Source organism: Chenopodium album, chromosome 24 (assembly GCF_948465745.1).
Source record: "Chenopodium album chromosome 24, dcCheAlbu1.1, whole genome shotgun sequence".
NCBI lineage: Eukaryota > Viridiplantae > Streptophyta > Magnoliopsida > Caryophyllales > Amaranthaceae > Chenopodium > Chenopodium album.
In genome coordinates, this window is record NC_137857.1 from 5,912,257 (window position 1) to 5,935,488 (window position 23,232).

A 23,232-nucleotide genomic window follows, 5' to 3' on the forward strand; every position below is an offset into this window, starting at 1 on the left:
AGTGAACATTTCTATTTAGGAGAGAGAAAGCACACTTTAAGTTTATGAAGTCTACTGGCCTGTTCTCTCCAGCTTCAGCTCTAGCTAAGCTCTGTAAATCAAAACAGACCCTAAGAAGATGAGAAATTACATACATTATTAAATCAATTTCTTACTAAGAAAATTATATTTAGTGGATCTTGGAAAAACTTTATTTTATTTTATAATTATATATTTATATTATTATTATTATTATTATTATTGAGCAAGAACCTTCAAAGCCAAGCTATCCATCCCCAACTATCATTATCTTTTTATTATAATATTTTTAATGACATGAGGTCCCAATAATTTTCTATGAACAAAGAAAAACAAAAATGTAAAGTGTACCAAAAAAAAAAAAAAAAAAAAAAAGAAGTTATGTTTCGTTATTCCTATACAGAGCTTCTATAATAAAAGAATATACAGATTTCCTACACCTTAAATTCATTTCATTAATACTCACTTATCATTTCCTAACTACTCAAGTAGTGACAAATTGATATTTTAAGTACTATAATACAGTGAAACAGAAATAACAAAGCAGAGGTCTTTGAAAGCACCATACAACATTGGGTTCTTACCAAGGATTCCAAAAGCTAGAACCAGAGGCGGCACGGCAAATAAACGGGTGATAACCTTCGCCTTGTGACAAACTCAACCCCTATGACTAGCTGCTGAACCGAGGCTTCGCACTCATCCCCCTAAAGAAAATACCTTACAATTTTTGCTACAACCACTCACATTGAGTACTAAACTAAGTTTCTACATCTAATTCACTTCAGTCATTTTTTTTAATCATTATTGGAAGGGTCGGAATCAATTATTAATTTCCCGTGAGTCCTAATTTAGTTTCTACATCTTTCAGTTTTCTTTTCTCAAGTTCGAGTTGCTTGCAGTTCTCCTCATGTGCTCGGTTGAACATTCTTGTGAAATTGAGCAGAGTTGTGACAACTACAATAGAACATGACAGATGTGAACCAGATAGATCACTTTACATATATGTCAATATGCAACACAAAGAAAGTTATATAGTGGTTATGAACCTGTTTGATAGTTATTAATAAAATGATTTTTTAGTCTCAATACCTAGTACCCATGGTAATGTTAGTCCGACCTTAAATACCTCTTTTTCTTCACAAAATATCATTAGCATTCAAAAGGTGGTACTGTATATTATGAAGTTTATGAACAAAAACTAATTGGAGGTAGAGTTTCAATAATATGGTAATGAACATAAGATTCTGATTTCCTAACAAAGTTGCATATAATTCTATATTCATTCCCAATAATTATGACCGCTTACCAAACGTGTAGTTAGATGCATGCTCCCCCCCCCCCCCCCCCCCCCACAACACCCCTCCCCCTCCCCGTCTCCCCTCCCCCACAAAAAACACACACACACAATCTATATCCATTCCCACTGAATATGACCGCTTACTAAATGTGTAGTCAGATGCCTGATTTCCTAACAAAATTACATACAAATCTATGCTATATTCATTCCCACTAATTATGATTTATGACCGCTTACCAAGTGTGTAGTTAGATGAATGCCCGCCCCACCCCCCCCCCCCCCCCCAAAAAAAAAAGACACACACAAACACAAAAAGCAGGCATGTCACTCTAGCATCATTAATGAACATCCGACTTGTTGGCACCTTCGTATACAAAAATTATTTCCTCACCGAGAATATAAATATAGAAGTCAAGCCATTATTGAGCCATAGGGTTGTAATTTCAATTTGTTCACATTCTTTTAGAAATTATATGAGGAAAATTACAAGATCAAAACTCTACCCATAAACATGAAGCAAATAATTACTTTTATTATCTCTTCAATTATTTTTCCACATTGCTTCCTATTTCTACGGAATAAGGACGCAACTAGATTCATTGGAAGACATTACCTTGCTCAAATGGGCAACAAGCTGGATCTTCCCCAAAGTACACTATTAAAGTGTCAACATTTCTACCCTGCATACCATTGATTATGTGAGTCAACAATTTAAACTTATAGACAGAAGCATTAACAATGAAAGAAAGCACAAGGCTTTAGACGTACTACACGAGAGTAAAGTAATGCCAGCGAGCGCACCTCTGCCTCAGCAATATAGAGAAACTCCTTGAGATTCTGAAAATTTAAAAGAAAGTACAATTGAAGGCACCTAAAATGAAAGGGAGTGACATTATGTGAATCGACACTCTTACCAATCGCCTTATAAAAGTATATCAAGTACAGTTTCAATTTTGATTAATTCTATGAGTTCTTTTCCAAAATTAATTCCTTCTTTCTGGAAAGTATTCTGATCACAAGTCTGCTGAAAATTATAGGTGAAGCATTTTGTGATCTTCCTAGACAATTCCAAAGGAATTACCCACATTAATATCTTAACCCATAATAGAGACAAAAACTATAATGCTATGGATGATGAATTCCTATTGTTTGTTCCATATAATTTAGAAAAATTCTAGACGATGACCTCCAGTTCGTGAATTTCCAAAAGGGAATTTTTTTTTTAAATCACAAACCATCTAGAAATTCCGTATAATTTAAGTGCTCTAAGTTGGAGTTTCAACCAATAAAAGACCCTGTGGTGAAGGGCAATTATCACACTTATAAAACAGTTAAGAGTTTTTGAAAAAAAAAAAAAAAACTAGCGACATCATTAATGATATGAATGTGTGTAATAGGCTCTGATGAGAACATTAGAAAGGTCTTTTCTTCCAGACTATTAGGAAAACAAGGGTCAACAAATACACAGCAATAACTGTAGAGAGAGTATCATGGGGTAGTTGACTAGTCACTATTCCACAGTGACATATTAACCACGCACCTTTAATCCGTGGTGTATAAACAAAATTATGATTTCCTATATTTTGCTAAGCAATAGGAAGAGCTGCATCTGATGATATTAATCAAGAATATCACAATTATGTACAGTATGCTTTTTTTTTAATACAGCTAAACAATGGGGTATGAATTAAAAACTTTAATTTTACTACCTTCCGAAATGCATATGAGATGGGCCCATCATTCTCCGACATGGACAATTCCTGCACAACCTTTTCCAGCCCTTTGTTAACTGCTTGCATCTCCTCTGCCAAAAATTTTTGTTGGATCTGATTGGAGGTTTCATCTCATCAGAACCAGTGCAACAACAGATTCTGCCAATGGAAACTGAGAGGTGTACCTTTGTAGCTGGTTCAATGCTAGCAAAATCCTTTGAGAAATCTAGGAGCTCTGGAAGTTTTTCAGAGATCACCTATGAACCATCAGCAAAATAAAGGAAAAATATTGGGCTTAGAAGTACTTAACACAAAGCCAAAGGATCTTATAGCAACTAACACATTAATGTCAAGCAAAACACTGGTACACCACAGATGCTACCTCAGTCGCATATTACAACAGATAAATCAATCACAACATAAAAAAAAAAAAAAAAAAAAAAAAAAAAAAAAAAAAAAAAAACAATTTTTTAGAGAAAACCGTTCATGATGCCATACATAAAGACCGAAATACCCTCTTTATTTTTTTTCACTCTTTTCCATGCTTGCCACCACCCATACCAACTGCCACCAAATTTCCGATCATCAAGAGTCCGACAATCAGGTGGGACCTATTCTGACAGCAACAGTCTGCATACACCTTGGAGGCTGAGGAGGAATCTTTCATGTCGTTGAATGAGTTAAATAATTTTTTTTTACAAAAAATAAGATAGGCAGTTGGTTTTTGCAACTACACCATGGTATAGGTTCATCCTGTATGTCTTATGCGCCTATAACAATATATCATGGTAAAAACATGTAAACAAGGTGCCAGCACCATGGCAAAGGCGCATAACAGTCACCTATATTATGGCAAAAAAATATTAACTCAGAATTCTCAAAATTCGTGTTAAAATTTACAAATATTGACAAATCGTTTTAATTGATAAATCGGTGGCAGTGGGCTTCGGTGAACGCTGGCAGTGGTCACAAGGTGGTGGCTAATGGGTGAAGAGAGAGAGAGAGAGAGAGAGAAAGAGAGAGAGAGAGGGGCTACACTGAAGAGAGAAACAAGGCGTTTTGATCATTTAATATGGCGTCACGATCAATTTCATGGTGGCATTTAGTTACCCCTAAAACAACATCCAGGGATAGACTTTAACAAAGCACAAAATATTAAGAACAAATGAAACTCAATATTGCATATGATTAAATTAATTATACATTTTGGTGCATACATAACATTTTTCCATGCAGTACAGACATAAACAAGAAATCAAGTCCTTGAATAAATTTTTATTTGCAAAAACTGCAATCATGCAAGAAACCTCTAAAGTACAAATACAAATCAATTCCATGCAGCTTGAGCATAAGCAAAGGGTATGACGACATAGGGCCCCAGGACCCAAGAAAAATAGCGTGTTGGTTTCTAATACTTTAACTTTTCTCGCTATTAGATTTTGGCTGATCACCACTGGTATTATGGGCTCTGGCACTCTAAAATGAACTGAACTAGAAAGGAACCTTGGAAAAATTCAATAAGCTAATTACCCAAATTGAGCACAAAACCTTGCCAGCCCCTGAAATATGAACAACAAAACATATCCTTAATGGGATAGTCTCTACTATCATACAGGTGTGCTGCATGGCTGTTGCTCATTATGATGGAGCAGGCAAGGGGCCTCCTATTCTGAACCAATCTTTATCTACTACGTAATTTTTCTGGGCAAGGACAGCTTAAGCTGAAAAAAGTGGAACGGACTTTTAACTTCACTTAAAGGATCAAAATCACATTTGTAGGATGAAACTTTTTCTGTATAAGTTGAAGGGAACTGCCTTAGCATGTACCATCAAAACTAACACTTGGATAAAATATTGGCAGAATTAAATATTTTAGGTTCAGTAGAGAAGGATGTTGTAACTGAGGTGGAGGCAATAACGGTGACTTTTTTGAATCAGGGATACCGACTTAGCATTGGGCTTCATTCTTTACCTGGTCTTGGATTGAAGCTTAACCAAAGCAAATCTCACTGTTTCAAAGTCTACTCTGTCCACATGGATCTAGGATTCCTAATTATAACATGAATGAAGCCAATGGACTGATAAAGTGATAAGTATTACACCAAGAATGGACAGATGTGAGACTGGCACTAGCTCTTGATATGGGCTTTTCAATATGGCCACATAATAACTTTTTCTATGATCATAAATGAAATCATTCATGGCTCCGTGATAGATATATCAAATATTTACTGTAATCTTATTGTTTTCCAAAAGGTACACTGCCAAAGCAAGGAAAAGTACTTGTGGAACGGAAGGGGACATCTTGTTTTTCTATGCTATCATTTTGTCTTAAACTTTGAGCGTTGCATTTTGTATGTAAGTGATTTTAACAAAATACTTCAGCAAAGCATTTCTTATGAAACTAGGCATTTTCCTATACCTTGCAAAGATAGTGCATTAGAGTCATCTTGTTATTACGTGCACGGGTTTCGGTGAGCTTCAGCAGGCTATCAAGCCGAAAACCAACAGCAGAACCTAGCAATAAAATTTTTTTATCAAATCAATGTTTTGAAACTAAATAAATTTGATGTAAATGCCAGTTCTAGGTGAAAGACAAAGACATATGAAACAATTATGTAATACTTGAAATGAAAAACTCTGACCAACATGTCATCACAGCCAAAAGAGACTCCACTTCTATCCATGCACCCAGGAAAAAGTGACACCATTAATACTTATTCACATACTCCACTAAAACCATGCCCATTTATTTTTATTGCAATAATTTATGTATTTAACACTAGAATTATCTCTTGTATACACTACTGGCTTCAAGTACTATCTTCTCTGCAAAATTAGAGTGAAGATCAAGCATTCAAGCAACAAGCTCTTGCATGAAAATATAATAGCCCACCAATACTTGTGAGCTATTTCTAACAGCCCCAATACACATTCATTATCACAACAGCACCATTGGAAACCAGAAGTCAGGGTCACCACTCCTCATAGGAAAACTCTGCATTAATGGATGGATACAAGTGGAAGATAACATCTAAAAGGAATTCTCTTTTAGAAATAAAGAACATTTTCCCACGTGTTTACATGTTTTTGAAATCCACTTCGGAGCTTGAATAGGGAAAAAAAAAAAAAAAACCAACAACAACAAAACACATAGGAACTACTGGCAATTGAATCCATGAGATTAAATTTATACATTCACGAAATTCTACAAACCAAAAAGGAACAATGTTTGGCTAGGAAAATAAATACAGGCCTTAATGGCAAATTATCAAAATGATCATTCCAAAAATAGGATCTCAATAATCCCCAATATTGCATTAATATCTATGACCAGCAATTTCTACTACCTTTATGGCAAACCAAGCTTAAGATATACACAATTCGACCTAAAATTTTCAATTTCTGTGGTTTTTTTCTTTCAAATTCTATATTCAATTTGTGATTTGTGGAAAGTCACTGTTGGATATTAATTTTTACATAGCTTCTCAAAATTTCCTTTGACCATAGTACTTAAACATCATCCACAAGGGCCACTAGGGGACTTCCTAGCAATCAAAAATCATTATAAAAAATCACCAGCGAGGATCTATTCAGGGAAAGGGAATTTCCTTTAAAAATCCTATATGGTTTGACGCTAAAAATTAATGTTTCATCACTTGCATGCATAAATCAATGGGAATTGGATACAACTTACCCCTAGCTGTACCCTGGTTTAATGCATTTCCCAGTGATAGAACTGTTTGCATAATTCCTTTGAGTTTCATCGAACTTCTGATCTGGAGAACACAAATTGTTGCATGACTAAGATAGTGGTAAAATAGTGGTGAATTGGTGATACATAGCCATATTTCAGAACATCGGAATAAGGGGCTATATAGAATAAAACCAGCCTAAAGTCAAGGATTTTTTTTTTAAAAAAAAAATAAAAATAAAAAAAAAATTATAGTGAAAAAGTAAAAAACACAGACTTAATGAATTAGTATTTACTTGCCTGATCTGCAGCAGAATTCACAACGTTGAGGCTCTTCCTAAGATCAGAAGCCTAAAGCAGAAAACAGTAATCAAAATTGTGCAGTAAAGATAGTTTTAAAGCCAGGAGTATACACACTTACTTGATTACTAAACTGCATCTTAAATGCGAAAACTCTTAGCTTAGCCTCCACTCTTGGCACTTGCATTAATTCTAATAATAACTGTCATAAAATGGTAATCGTTACACAACAAAAAGTCAAAAACCTCGCACAAGTCCTGTTCGGAGGAGGTCTTGGTGGTCCAGAATCTCCAGCTATATGCAACCTCACCCACTAAATAGACAAAAGTTATTTGAGAAAGACCCTTACAATTACCTCTTTGAAGGAAACTGCAATAGACGAAAATTGTGGAGGCAATAAAGCTCTCGTTTCCATTATTTTTTTACTCAGACAGAGGCTATAAAGTTACGTGTCATAATAAGTGTCACAAGGAGTATAATACTAATATATTTTAGATAAGACTACAAGATATAAACCCTGATCGTGATATTATTAGTTTATAGATAGAGAATACAAGTAGTATCTAGCTCTTATATGGAGTTTGCATATATGGATACCAGCTACTCTGTAATTGCTTTTTTCTTGTAAGCTTTTGACTTATTCATGTAGACTAACAGCCAACATCATGATAGGTAAACACATGGCTTTATTTTATTTTTATTTTTATTTTATTTATTTTTTATTATTATTATTTTTTTTTTTGAAACGAAACACATGGCTTTATAGCTTCTGCTTTCTTGATAACTTTTGCTTGCTTCACCAAAGGTTGTCTAACGAGCACATAAAACAACTAAAACTTAAATCAGGCTTTATAACCATGTGATGAGTTATTTAGTTCAGCATGGATCACATATTGGTCTGATTTCTTGTGAAAAGAAAATCAATTTTATACATTGATTTTCAGAAGGTGGTTATTCAAGTTGGGTCAGTTTTTCACTTACAAGTTGGGTAAACAAGCCAAATGAACCAACCAATAAAAAAATATTCCGAATATTACCAACATAAAATTCTTGGTGGGAAGACTGGGAAGTTAATCATATGAATCATGAAGACTATGATTATTTGGATGTATAAACATAGTCCAAACCTCTTAACAAATAAACACAAAAAAAATATGAATTTAGACATCAATATGACAAAAGCACTATATGCAACCCATGAATAATCGCCGGCTTTTGAATTAGTTGGGCTCCAACAACAAAGAGAAATGGCCTTAAAAGGAAACTTGCATACCTGTTCACACTTCCCAAGCTTATCAACCTGTCCTTTGTATCCCTTTGTACATTAGCCAAAATAAATCTTGTTAGCATTTCATAATATTTGATATAAATTAGAGGTGAAAATTACAAGAAAAAAAAAATGATGACCTGATATATCCCATTGAAGTAATTAATCCTTGTGAGACTATAATACAATAAACGCACACAATTTCTAAACTTTTCATTACAGATGTTTGCTAAGAGTGCAAAAGACGGACCTTAAGTAGCTCCATATCCTCTTTGGTCGGGCAAAACTTTATGAGGTTCTCAACTTGATCAATGTCCAAAGAAGAATCGTCTAGAGAAAGGATATAAGCCTAAAAGGTCAAACAAATTTTATGTGAAAATGCACCATACATAAAATCCTATGTTAGATACAGAGCATCCATATGAACCAGAAACCAAGAAAGTTCAACAACATTATCAGGTAGACAATATCAAACAAAAAATGAAAATAATGCACCATTAAAAAAAATGCATGATTAAAAAAATCATTAACAATAAGCCATTGTGCATCTACAAAGATTATCAAGATCTAAAAACACAAAAGATTTAGAGAATTAACAAAACTTTTATGATCAAAAGAATTTTAAGCATATTCAAACACGACTCCAGCTTCACTACTTCAAGTTCAACTCCTCAATGTATCTCCAAAACCTTGAAATATACTTTAAGTGTATTTGACCATTTTAAAATACTATGAATCAAAATAAGGTACTTAATATTAAAACAATAATATAAAAAGATAACTTTCTTGGTACAAAAGATCAGTTTCTACTTCCCAATGCAAAATTTATAAATAGGGTTATTATGTAACTTCTTTTCGGGATTCAGAGTTAGGAACAAATTGAATTAAATAATGCAATTTTTTTATGTAATAAATCAAATCGACTCGAATATTTTCTAGGGAAGGCATACTTAAGCAATGCAAGAGACATCGTATGGCATACAAGATTACAATTGGACATATTTGGTAGGGCCGTAGGGGTTCAACACACCAACTGTATTAGTTGAACATTTGAAATAGATCAGCATACCGTCAGTTCTTTCAAAGGAACTTTGACTTTTGAGAGCATGATCTCACAATTATAAGCTCGCCGATGATCAATCTGTAAGAGACAATCAAATATAAGTACAGGTAGTGACAATCAAGGAAGGAAAAGGTTGCTTCCTATCAAACAAGTATACATGAAATTGTAATTTGTAAATATCTGAAAACAGTGAAAGAGTAAGCCATAAAAAAGAACAGAAACTAAAATAAAAGATTTTTTTTAAAAAAAAAAAAGGAAAAGAAAAGCCAACTAAAAGGTGTAAAAATATGTCCCATCCATAAACATGATGGCTCTTGCAATCGACCCCCTCTCTTGGGGATAAGGCTGGTGAAAAAGAGGGAAAATTTTTAGTGAACATTTAGTGTCGATAAATCATAGATAAATTGTATGTGAATTATGTAAACATCTAAAAAGTGTGAACCCAAAATTGGGGCATGCATTGTACAGCTAATGCAAAGCTTGAACGAATGCTGCACAATGAATAATCATCAAACAATCAAAGTATACCACACATAAAAATAAAACAATGAATCCATGAATCAAAAAGCATATCACAGAGGAGGGAAGATAATTAGATGAGTGAAAGGAAACAGCTTACTTCCTATCAGATATAAAGAAGACCATCCTTCTAATGGTCACTTGACTTACCTTACTTTGACAAAAATATCGACAACCATTACAACTACTCAGAATCAATATAATTGGATAATAGGTCCAGAAGCAAACCTACTCCTACTAGCTCAAAGGCTACGCAAATAAAAAAACCAATTCTGTTATGGTAGTGAATAGGAGTTAAACAGATTTCTTGGAGTTGCTAGTCATGTACCAACACTTCAGCTAAAAAGCCTACAATGGACAGGTTCTTGATCTTCTTGCAAGCTTAGACAAAACACCAAACCAAGAAAGAGCTTCCCAAGTGTTCCTTGTCTTTCATTTCCTTTTTCCCTGCTGGCAGATATTTACTGCCATCATTTTTAAATTCTTTTTTGGGTAGAAAATTATGTTTCTCATTAAGTAACCAATTACCTAACCATTCTTTGTCTCTGCCAGCAGAACTATTTGGCTGTTGCAGGAAACTTTAAAGTTAATCCAGCATAGTTACACCAAACTAGAAGATGTAGAAAAAAACTGATTCAGTTAGCCAAGAGCATTAAGGCTTTTGGTTGATCTGATTTTTCTTTGGTTTGATATGGTCTAATCTAATTGTCTAATTTGACTAAACTTTGACCTTAAATGTACGTCAATGTAGAAGAAAAACATTACTCCATCAAGTAGGATCTTGGTAGATTCGCCTCCTTAAATGTGTATTTTTCAACTACCTAATTTTCATAGTTGCTATAAATATGAAATTAAAAAAATGTGGCAATAAACAAACAAAATTAAGGTGAAGAGTTTAAAGCCTAAGAATCTCCCATTATTCACACCAATATGCATCCTCAAGTATCCATTAGCAGACACATCAATTCAACAATAACAATAACAAAGAATTACTCCCAAAATGGTCTGGAGTCTTCTAACCTGAATTGTCGTAAGGAACCTTTCACAAAAAATGAAACAATGAAAATAGAGGGTTGAGTTGAAGGAACTAAATAAAGATTAATGAGAAAGTAAAAGAAATGTACAGAAAAAATTAGGGAGTGGACACATCCATTCAATTGAAAAATATCATGTCTAGCACAAGTACCTTGTTAACCAAAAACATAAACAGTTTAAACTCTAACCAGTTGCACTATATCAGATTTGGGAGCTCCAAGACCACACTTAGACTTTCCAATGGTAGTTCCTTGATTTGAATTTGGTACTGAAGCAGAGAAGAGATTCTCCAGTTCTGACATGTCGATTTCTGGAGCACTAGGATGATAAAAACATAAAATGGCAATTGTGAGATATGATATATATCAGAAACTATAGGCCCTACACCACATTCCTTTCCAAGCAACATACATTGAGGTCTCTCCAGACTTTTGAGTTTCCGACCAAAGACTTCCTTGCACTGCTCTAGTCAGCTTCAACCAGTGCAATGGCTTTAATTTACTGGTTTGGGAGTTTTTTGGTACCGAAGAACGTGAAATACTACGTCCCTTCATATTCAGAGAGCTTAAAGGCACTGTTGGATCTGGAATAGTACCCAACTTAGAAGCTCCATTATTTAGACCAACAGGAAGTGGAGGCGCACAAGGAACAGATGGAGAAACTTGTGGTTGCTGGGATTGAAGTCCGAGACCACGAGGAGGTGGAGGTGGAGGGGGAGGTGACGGGGGTGCCAGAAATGACCTTGAAGAACCCGACTTCTGAGGCGGAAGTGGGGCTGGGGGAGGTGCAGATTTTCCAATGTTCTCCTTCAAAGAAGATGCGGGAGGAAGTGGGGGAGGGGAAGGTATAGACTTTGCTGCACTGTTTTTATATGGTGATGCAAGAGACTGGGATGGCAGAGGTCCAATTTCTTCCAGCTTATCAGAAGGTTTGGGAAGAACATCAGGTAGAGGTGGTAGGTGAACATCAGCATCATTGGTTGACTTTTTATCTAAAGAAAGTGTTGGAGGACATAGTGGCGCAGCAGCAGCAGCAGCAGCAAGAGGAGGAGGAGGAGGAGGTGGTGGATTAGAAAGTGTTGGCGAAGAAGGAGATTCAAAGGTTGATTCTTGTCTTGAAGGATTCACATGTGATATTGGAGGGGATGGAAGTGATGATGTTGCCATTTCAAAACATGATTCCTTTCTTAGAGAATTTTCTGAAGGTAATGAGAATTCTGATAGACATCTGGCCATAACGCTAGAATTTTCATGTGAAGGATCAACAGATGGCTGTTTGAGAGTTGCAGGAGGAGGCAGAGGCCCTTTCCTTGAAGCATTCAGCGGTGACTTAGTAATTGCTGATGATTGTGATGCGGCAGAAAGCATTCTTGTTTCTGGGCAGAGAGCAGTTTGAGCAATTTCTTTAGGTTGATATTGAAGCAACTGGCCCAGATTGCAATCCTTCGATACTTTTTGACAAAGCAAAACCTGATCATCCTTGTCCTCAGATTTACAAAGAATGTAATATTTCTTCTCTTCCTTTGGCTTCTGATGGTTTGATCTACGCATTGGACTGATATTCACAGCATCTGGAGCAGTAGCGAAGTCAAAGTGTTCAGATGAACTGTGTGGTGGTGGAACTTTTTGTATCACACTTTGAGCAACATCAGCACTGGATTCTAGCCAATCAAAATGACTAAAAAACTCCTGAACTCTAGCAAATGCTTCCACAGGAAGGCCCTCATTTTCCTCAAAGCATGACAAATTTGCAGCAACAACAGAAGCAGAGGCATCCATGTCTGAAAACAGAACCTGATTACAGCTCATTAGGCAGATTGAAAATCCATCAGCTTATACCAAGCAGACAAATAACTAAACAATTGTCACCAACAGACGAACCTCTGCACTAAAATCCTTCGGAAACTGATCCTTAGTGTCCCAAGGTGTATCAATTTCATCTCGATTAAGCATTAAAATGTTGGACCTTATAAATGCTGTGTTGAACATGATACGGAACATCATGTCTTCATGCTCCATATCCTTATAGAGGCTTGTACACTCGAGAACAATATCGCCTTGGATATTACAGTTCAGATCAATTTTAACAATCTTTGATTCAGCCTACACCAATTAGAAACAACTCAAAAAGCAATAATTACTGCAAGGTGTATAGGTCTATAGGATATAACCTTTTTGAAGTTATGATCTTGTGAATCACTTTTTACCATTTATATTGTTAATTACAGGACATATCCCCTATAAAGGGCAACTCAACACAATAAAAGCAAATAAGGCTTACAGTGGAGTAGAGCGAAGAGGGGAGGGGGGCAAAAGTGATGTGCAAAGGCAAATTGTTATTGATCTCAGTAAAAATAAAATGCAAATTAGTAGAAACTAGAAGGCTAAAAAAAAGATCAAATGTACTGATTGCTTATCAACAGAATTAAATGTCAAGACAAAACAATTTTGCGAGGTGGAACAATGAACCCAAGGATATTAAAACTAAACAAACAACAGAAATCTGGACTCCTGGAGTAATAGACTTAGCAGCACACAACAGAAAGACAAGGACAATAAGAAAAAGTCAAGGTTAAGAGCCAAGTTCAACAGCTACATGAGCCTACATCGAAAACGGGGGGTGGCTACAAAATAGGAAGTATAAGCATTTATTCGGCTTAAACCGACCACTACATGTATTCCAATTCAAAAAAAAAAAAAAAAGAGGGGGGAGCACACAGATATACAAAGCTACAAAGCATACAAGATGATGAAAATGTGATGATGAAATGAGTGAAGCCACAAAAACAAAGATCATACTTGAACTGTAAGGGAGAAAAGAATGAAATGCTAATGTATTAGTATCAAATCAAAAAGTTGCAAATGATGTATTATCCAGAAGACTAGTAATTACAGCATGAATAAGGTTGTGTCTTACATTTATTGGCAGAAAATCACCTGCTTATATGTACGAGTAGCTTTGCATTGTTCTTGAGTTGAGAACAATAATTTTGGACTTCTATCCTCACCACCAAGAGGATCTTGTCCATAAATCCGAAATGAAGGACGACAACCCCCCTCTCCATTGAAATCAGGTATACGTCTGAAAATTATACAATCCAAAGTCAATGCCCTATCCAAGGGAGGCCACTGTAAAGCAACGTTTCTCCTTGATATATATTGAAGGTATCGAAGCTGCGATGGGATGGGATTTAAAGGTGACAACAATGGCAAAAGCTCGCGAGGAGCTTGCTTGTAAACCATATCCAAGATTCTCTGCTCCCCGGTGTATTGTTTCCTATAAATCAAAAGTGCAGCTAGCATAAAAGCCAGGACTGGCCAACCACCTCTTTCACAATGCAACAACAATACATTTTGTGGCCCCAGTGCAAGCCAACTTTCAGTTGAACGCAGAAAGTGGTGGATTAAGTCCATTGAAAGGATAGGACAACCCTCATAATGCCTTGGATAATCCATTATGGTCATATCATACTCCGACATAATCTTTGAAATCGAGTTCTCCACCTCCGCCTTCCGGAAATTGAAAACCAGCAATGCAGCATCTGAAAATTGTGCTTGTAGCTGACTCACTATGCCTGCTAAGTAACCTTTATATCTCTTCTCTTCCCAGGAGTCGGTAGTAAAACAACAATCAAAGACTGTAAAGATAAAATTAAAATAACAAAAATAAAATTAAGTAGATGATTATTCCAAACATTAAAAAATCTATTGACCTCCCAAACAAAAAAAAAAAAAAAAAAAAAAAAAAAAAAAAAAAAAAAAAAAAAAACTTAATAGAAATCCCTAATTTTGGTAACAATAAATCGTATGCACTAAAAAGAGCAATTCTCTATAAAAACTAAGGGTCTGTTCACTTCAGCTTAATTTCAGTTCAGCTCCCATCAGTTCAGTTCAGTTAGCTCCAATTAATTCAGTTCAGTTCAGCTCCTAATTTCCTTCTCTCTTAAATTATTCAATTTACCTCAGTTCAGTTCAGCTCACCTCAGTAAATGTAAATAGGCCCTAAATTATAAATTAAACTGATACCATATTTGACTTTAGATGCTCGATTAAAATTATTTTTTTAAAAAAAAAAAAAAGAGTTATATGCAAAACAAAAATTCAGTTGTTTGTGGATATCTTCAATCAAACAATGCTTCATAATTATTGAAATAAATAAATAAATAATGCAGGCAACGAGAATAGATTTCAGTATAATTTAACTAAAAAGCTAAGAACATTAGAAGTAACTAATAGAAGGATGAAGCAATATGAGTAAACTAAGAACAGCAAACATAATGATTACAATTCAAGTTAAATTGTAAATATAACTAAAAATTATGTATAGTAAAGGTAGAAGAAAGCAATTGAAACATATAATGTATGTAAAAAAAAACAAGAAAGAGAAAGACGAAGAGCGAGAATGGAAGGGAATCACCATAAAGTCTATCAGATATCTCCAAGAGTCCGTCAATTGGCTTGCGATAGTGGAAGAGCTTGCGGAGAAGCAGCGACATTTTATTCAATTCAATTCAATTACAACCAAAATTAGCAATTGAGTTTTAATATCATACTCAGAGTTTGAGGATGAGAATATCCAAATTTGAAAATTTTGAGGTACAATTCTAAATTCTCAAGAAAACATTTCACTTTTGCTTCTTCGGTCGCTGCCAACCAAACCGCCAATCCCTTCAATTCGTTCGTCAAAACCAAAAAGGGCCTTAAGGGACGTGGAAGTCCCCAGCGCAGGACACCACGGCATGTCATCGGGAAGCAAATCCTAATTTTATACTCCTCCATTTATAAACACTTGCTCACTTTTTTCGGTTGTTTTTAAATACTCTTACATCACTTAGAGCTTGTTCTCATTGACTGAATTGAATTGAACTGAGCTGAGCTGAATTGAATTGAACTGAAATGAATATTTTATAAGAGAAGAAAATTAGAAGCTGAATGGAACTGAACCGAACTGAATTTCAACGTATGAGAACAGGCCCTTAGTGATGTGCGGAGTTTTAAGAGGATAATATAATATTGTGAGTGGGAACCACCATAGAAGAGAGAGAAATGATAACGACTTAACGAGTGTAATTTAATTGGGGTTTAAAGTAAGAGAGAGAAATGATAAAATATAGTATAAATTTACCAAATAGAAAAGTGATGTATTTAAAAAAAAAAAAAAAAAAAAAAAAAAAAAAAGAGTATTTGTTAATGCTTTGTTTAGATAGGAAACAAGGAAGGTAAAAAAAAAGGAAGGGAAGAGAGAAGAAAGGGAAGGGAAAATGAGCTAAAAACTTTTTACAAATCATAATTGTTTCCCTTTTCTATATTATTTACAGTACTTTTTTTGAAATGATTTATAAATGTCAATATATTTTTTGGTTATACAGCAGACTAGTTAGCATGATAATTTATTTCAAGTTTTAATATATACTCCACTATTTTGTTTTTTTTTGGCAACTTTGATAAGGTTAGTTTAATATTCTATAGTCAATAATCAAATTGATACGGAGTAGTGAATTTATAATTATTGCACATTTGCACGTATTGCTTATATCATTTATCATAAATGTAGCTATAACAATAATAATACTCCCTCCGACCCTTTATTACATGTCTATTTCTCATTTTGCACGGGAATTAAGAAAGTTAAAGATTCCTTAAAACTAAAAATTGGGAGTACAAATATGCATGTGGGGTTAGAAAGAGATAGAGAGAAAGAAAGAAAAAGTGGTTGAGAATTAGGAGAGAGAAAGTATTGGGAATTGATGTAAAGTACAAAAAAAGAAAAAGGAAATTGATGACAAATCATCAAAACAAGAATAATATTGGCAAAAAGTACAACCTATAAATAGAAATAGGCACTTAATTTTGGTCACCCCAAAAAGGAATACAGACATGTAATAAAGGGACGGAGGGAGTATAAATGATGGGAGATGACACAATGAATTATAATGACTAGTATTATACAAGCCAAAGAGATTAATATTAAGTCATTTAGGAGTATAAGGCAAAGAAATTTTGTTGTCCCTTAACATAAATGACGACTAGTATTAAATAAAATATAAAATAGTTTTACTATGTTGTTGATCAAACACAGACTTCAATTTGCAGTAAAATTTAATAATTTAAACAACAACGTACAAAAAATAATAAAAGAGTATTTTTACAATGGTACTCTATCATATGGAGTTGTATTCTTAGAAAAAAAAAATGTGTAACTTTCTAAATTTACATACGACTCAAACTCAATTTTGTTCTTTTAGGTGTTTTTAGAGAGTCACAAGGACGGATGATGAATTGATAAGATCCCAACATTTCCAAGATTTCTGAAAGGCTAAAATAAGGAGGAAAGCTCTAACCAATTGAACTTTTTCTCACTCTATTGTACAAATATAAATAAACCTCTATATCCAAGGTAGAATCTCAACTTAAATTTGTACCTAATTAATTTCTTGTATTTATTATTTGTCATTTATTTTATTAATTCTTTTCAATCAATATTATTGCTTGCTAGTTTATTCTTATGCATAAAATTACAATTTTAAAAGTTTATGCATAACCGACCTTAGAGCACTCTCACTCATGAGCATTTTTTTTGCCCATGAGGAGATTTTAATGAAAACAATGAAATTTTGGTTTCCCACTCATGAGCATTAGAAAAAATGCCCATGGGGAAATCCTCAAATGCCCATAGCAATGGCAAAAATTAATTGCTACAGTAGCGTGGGCCATGGTACCAAATCATCAAAAAAATAAAAGAAAAAATAAATAATGTGATGATAGTAATACTTTAGGAGAGAGAAAAAATAGGAGAGAGAGTGGTCTGGGTTTTTTCTTAGCCCATGAATGTGTGAGAACTTGTAGAAAAAAATGCCCATAAGAAAAAGTGGAAAAGAGGAGTGAGAAAGTGGGTAGAGAGATAATGGCATTTTTTTTATTTGCCCATGAATTAGAGTAGTCTTAGAACGAATATCTGGAATGGCCTGGATCGGAGGGAGTAATCATTAGGTAAAACGTTCATGCAGAACCTTATAAATAAGACTTAAGAATTATTGTTAAATAATCTGAATGATAATAATATGATGTAACTATTACTTCTTATTATGATCTAATAATCAAGCAATCAATCGAAATAGATAATAAAAGAAGAAATAAGGTAGCACATAACACATTAGATTGTTTTTTGTAATAGAGAGAAATGAAGTCATTAATTAAACAGTACTCCCTCCGTCCCTTAATATAATGTCTATTTCTCTTTATTATGTGAGGAATAAATGCTCAAAAGAGGCATTGTATTAAGGGACGGAGAGAGTATTATTGTGTTTCTCTAGGAGCACCATGGAAGAAAATCATTTATGAAATCCCGATTTTACTTTTAAAAAACCGAGCATCGGACTAATGACACTTAATTAGTTAATTGGGTCAATGAACGAAACTTAGGCTAATTAAATTCCGTAGTGATTTTGATTCTTAATTATTTGATTGTCATAATCGTGTTGATCCCCATAATCTAATCTAAAGAAAACCAAATCCATATTTTGTTATACTCCAAACATATATATAGTGACTCTTATACTCCAAACATATATATGACTTTAAGAACTTTGTCATAATATGTAGTATTATTATATATAGTGACTCTTATAAGTTGAATTTATAGAAATTTCTATTGCGTGTAAATCTTAAGAAGTTATATCAAAGTTCTTAAAGTCATAATTATACAGCAAGCCAAACATGAAAAATCAAGATGCGTACATAGACCGATTATCTCTTTAGTCTTTACTACTTACTAGCCTATGCCTATATAAGTACATGGTATGTTGCTCATATTTTTCATGCAACGCTTCATATTTTATTTTTCATATTTTATAAAAATTATTGTTGATAAGTAATTTTCATTGGATTGAAGATGGCCTCTCTAGTACATTCCATGATCGTCGTAGTCATTATTGCATCTTTTGCATCAATGGCAATTGCCATTCCCGGAACTGCCACATATTACACTACATATGTTCGTAAGTAATTACATACATATTCATCATGTTTCATTACATGCATTGCATGGTACATGTATATCTTATCATGCTATATATACTTCCTCTGTCTCGTACCAATCCCAACGTCTAGATTTATAAAAACGTGTTATGTGTTGTTATCTTAGAATTACGAAATTGCTACATTGCGTAAAACCTTGTCATATATAACATTACTTCTGAAGTATTGAGACAATTTCTAGTGGAAAATAGAGGCAATATGATGACATTTTTTGTATATATTTATATATAAATTTCCTTGTCTATGGATTTGTTTTGTAGCTTCATCATGTTATGGATTTGAAAACCAAGGAACGATGATAGCAGCCGCAAGTGCAGACATCTTCCAAAATAAGGCAGCTTGTGGTAGGATGTACCGTGTCACTTGTACTAGTGGAACCAACCTAGGCGTACCTCAACCTTGCCGAGGTGGTAGTGTTACCGTCAAAGTTGTAGACCTTTGCCCCGGTTGCTCAGCAAACGGCCTTGATCTCTCCATGGAAGCTTTCTCCGTGATTGCTGACCCTAACGCCGGTAGAATTAACATCGACTTCACCCCGTAAGTCAATAACCACTATAGTAGTGTACATACAACATACTAGCTTATACTATATACTGTATTATTGCAACTATATAATATAAACTCGTCAATAACAATTTTCTTGTGATTATAGGGTCTAAACTATGAAGAATTGATTCTTGAAGAAGTATCAATAAAGAGAAGGATGGCAAATTACGTTATACTTCGTACTACTTGTTAAGCAAATAAAATAATATGTACTTGGATGTATATAAATACTTCCTAAGCCAAATTCTTGGTTTGTTTGTACTATTACGATGAATAAAAGCTTAACTTTGGATTGATTCATTGATCTCTACAAATTTTACTTGACAGGACTACAGGAGCAAAACTAGTATTGTACTTGTATATGAGTATATGTTGCAATCGAGATACAAATGAACCATTAGAGATAATTACCTTATATTTTTAATGCAAACAGCCAAACATGCAATGATAATTACGTTATATATCTCATAAGAAAATGGCTTTGTTAAAATTTTAATGTGCTACATCGCACCAATTTAATCTATATACGCAAAACAATTGATTTTCTTATTTTATGGTGTGTAAATATTGGTGATGGGGGTAATTTTTTCTTGTATATTATTGACTTATTGTTAGTGAAGCGGGAAGTTGATCATTGTTTTTTTGAAGATGTGAGTAAGAATAATTTTATGTTATTTCATATGTTTACATTTTATAAAAACAGTGAATAATTAAAGTGGTTCCAAAGTGAGATAAGTGTTGGTTAAAAGTAAATTCAAATGGTTTTATTATAAGAAAAGCGAGGCAACTAATCTATCCGGAATAGAAGGAGTATTAATGTATTATCTTCCATAATTATGTAAGAAACTGAAAATTCTTAAGGTGAAATCAATTAATGTCACTTTTTCTGTATTAGAATGACTTTTGTTCTTCTATTAGTGAACCCATACTTTTATACTTCTAGCAATTTACGGCAAATTTACGTGATGACACAGACTTGCTATACCTTAGAATAATTAGTCAAAATCCTTTTGTTTGTTAATAATTTTGATCCGATATCGTAAAACTAGTTTTGGAATTTTGGGTACATTGTCCATATACACATTAGTCTCATACAATGACTATTTGAGTAGTCATTATGTAATGACTACTCTACTATTTACATGCGAGATGATGAATTTAAAATCGGGCCTGAAATCATTGCAAACATTCTTCTGCGTCTTGGCCAAGCAAAAGCAGAATTGTTACCAACTTACCTCATTGTAAAATATGTGTGCAATGATCACCAAGGACTAATACTCCGTAATACAGACATATTTAATCTCGTCACCTTTAAGGACAACATTTTAATCAACTAAGATAATCATTATGAAGTAATTCATATCACCAGGGAAAAAATTATCTATCTATATGAGTTTATATAACATATCATTTCCTATAATTTGGTCAAATTTCATTCATATAACACTCTATATATCATCACCAAGAGTATGTCTCGTAATGGCAGATCTACAGTGGGGCTTGGGTGGCACAGGCCCCACCAAAATTAGTTTTTTTTTTTTAATTTTTTTAGTTTTATTTATATAAATTGCAATTTAGTAGCTTAAATACAACTTTAAATGCAATGTATGATATTAAGCTAGCTTTGTTCCGCTAATGCAAATGCCTTATGTTTGGTCTTAGCTTCAATCCTTAAAACAAGCATTTTTCTTATTAATTTTTTTAGTGAGCTGATGAGGTTCATTTTCCATGATCATTAAAGATGATAATAGAATATCCTTTTTAAAAAAAAAAAAAAAAAAAAAATATTCTTAAAGCAATAATCTTTCAGAAAAAACAAATTTGGTACCCATAATATAAACCATTGGCCCTCAAACTGGTCCAGAATATTAGATTATGGAGTCCTGCTTTTTTCTTTTCCTTTTTTTTATATGTTGGGCTATTCATTTGTTCTTTACCATGGACTAGCCCACTCCATTGCCTTCTTTGAACATGAGTCAAGCAAGCCCACGTGGAAGGCCAGCAGGTCTCATGTTCTAGCTTGTTGAATTTCAAATTTCAATGGTATACTTTGTGCATCATTACTCATTAGAAACATACGTAGTATATAGTACAATTGAAGCTTTAATGGTACTTCATATTATATATCAGATAACACATTAATATCATCGAGGTCTTAATGGTACTATCAAATATAAGTTTATAATGTTCATAAAACTCTATTTGTAGTTTTGTACTACTCACTAGATTAGCGTAAAATTCAGTAATCGTTCTAACGGTACAAAAATACACGGTACCAATATGTACTAAGACTTCCCCGGTTGTGCCTAGAATAGATTAAGGAAAATTTATACCGCTTGTATCGATCTTCTATAAACGAAATCCTTACATGGCCCGCCCCATATTCTAGACCACCTAGCGAGCATGTAGACCGATACACAGTGATCATACCGAATTTCGAAAATGATATTTATACATGACCCACCAATCCACCATACTATCTCGTGATACCTAAAGTTTAAAACCATAAAACTCAAGAAAGCACTTGGTCACCAACATAGCTAATATTCCATTCATAATTCCACATATTATGACGATAATTATGGAAGAAACGAGTTCATAAAACAAAGTTTATATCAGATGTTACGTGACACATAAATACCATACCATTAATATCACATTGAGGGACGTAGGAAGGGGACGGGGGACGAAAGGAGTAAGAAAGGTTTTGGTTGGGCATATTGAATGCTCTTAACAGCCTGTAAGATGGACAGTAGTTATATACAAATATTATAATTTAATGTCGCATTAATTTTATAACGTATAGTCATTTTTCTTTTGGATCCATGGATTGTGCCTTCTAAGCTTTGCTAAATCATTCATTTATTCACCTTTGATCTTGACTAATACCAAACTTACTAGTACATCCTTTATTAGCTTACCTTCAATACCAATCAACGTTGTTGTTGGATGTATTGTAAGCTTCATAAGTAGCCCAAAATATATTTCAATACCTTTGAATTGAGTGTGAATGGTGAGTAGAGATTATTGTACATGCACGTGTCAAAAAGTTGATTCGATTGGTACGGTTGAATTGAATGTGCCTATTTATTAAGATTTGGACAAGGTCCTATTTGAAACGATAAATCATAAATCATCTAGGACTAGGAACTAATATTAAATTTAAAATTATTCTTATTCGTATATAATATTTTCTTAAATCAGATCAACTCAATAAACAAGTTGATAAAGCTATAATAATAAATTGGAATTTTTTTTTGGTGTTTGTCGATCATTTAAGATTTCTTTTTTTTTTTAGAAAATGTAGTTAGTTAGATTAATCAAATGATTGATAATCACTATTCATAAGTACATATGGAAAACCTCTCTTGGAACATGATTATAATCTTTCAAGATTTAATTAAATACTAGAAAGTTAACATAAATGATCACCCCCTTTTCAAATTTTCATCCAAAGGGTAAATCTCTAATTTCTTACCCTTTTTTTTTTTATTTTTTATTTTGGGCAACACAGAGTACTTAAACCTCAAACTCATATCTGTTGGGCTTCCGTTACAAACTACAAAATCCATTAATCTCTTTTTGTTTGAAAATTATGAATAGGCAATGCAATATGGGGCCCACTGGCCCAAAGTACATAAATTCCAAAACTGGCTTAATTATACACTTATTGCAGAAATTTCCCTTTCATCATTCAATGTACTAGTTTTTGAACTTTTCCTACAACAATTTTTTTTTTTTTTTT

At 33.7% G+C, this 23,232-nt stretch overlaps 1 protein-coding gene and 1 pseudogene across 2 annotated transcripts; one reads left to right on the plus strand and one right to left on the minus strand.

Annotated features, from left to right (window-relative positions):
• Positions 1 to 40: 40 nt before the first annotated feature.
• LOC145610266 (formin-like protein 13) lies at positions 41 to 15,626 on the minus strand. Of its 2 annotated transcripts, none has more exons than XM_081665577.1 (17): positions 15,322 to 15,626; positions 13,842 to 14,542; positions 12,786 to 13,007; positions 11,317 to 12,698; positions 11,094 to 11,223; positions 9,358 to 9,429; positions 8,539 to 8,637; positions 8,295 to 8,336; positions 7,143 to 7,223; positions 7,022 to 7,072; positions 6,725 to 6,806; positions 5,450 to 5,544; positions 3,213 to 3,284; positions 3,025 to 3,141; positions 2,117 to 2,152; positions 1,929 to 1,995; positions 41 to 972 (listed from the first exon to the last, which is right to left on the minus strand). In XM_081665577.1, exons 1-17 carry the CDS (start codon positions 15,398 to 15,400, stop codon positions 845 to 847), a joined length of 3,456 nt encoding a protein of 1,151 aa, XP_081521703.1. In that variant the 5' UTR covers positions 15,401 to 15,626; the 3' UTR covers positions 41 to 844. The 2 variants fall into 2 exon arrangements, with proteins under 2 accessions (XP_081521703.1, XP_081521701.1); XM_081665575.1 differs by having other exon boundaries at positions 2,084 to 2,152.
• A 3,169-nt stretch (positions 15,627 to 18,795) lies between these two features.
• LOC145610450 (EG45-like domain containing protein pseudogene) lies at positions 18,796 to 19,482 on the plus strand (annotated as a pseudogene).
• Positions 19,483 to 23,232: the final 3,750 nt, after the last annotated feature.

Bases quoted from the DNA above. Each gene is read 5' to 3' on its own strand.
- LOC145610266 (XM_081665575.1), bottom strand. From the start codon at position 15,400: ATGTCGCTGCTTCTCCGCAAGCTCTTCCACTATCGCAAGCCAATTGAC. The intron at 14,543-15,321 runs GTGATTCCCTTC...TTATCTTTACAG, and splicing joins GATATCTGATAGACTTTATG to TCTTTGATTGTTGTTTTACT. The intron at 8,337-8,538 runs GTCCGTCTTTTG...TAATGTACAAAG, and splicing joins AGGATATGGAGCTACTTAAG to GGATACAAAGGACAGGTTGA.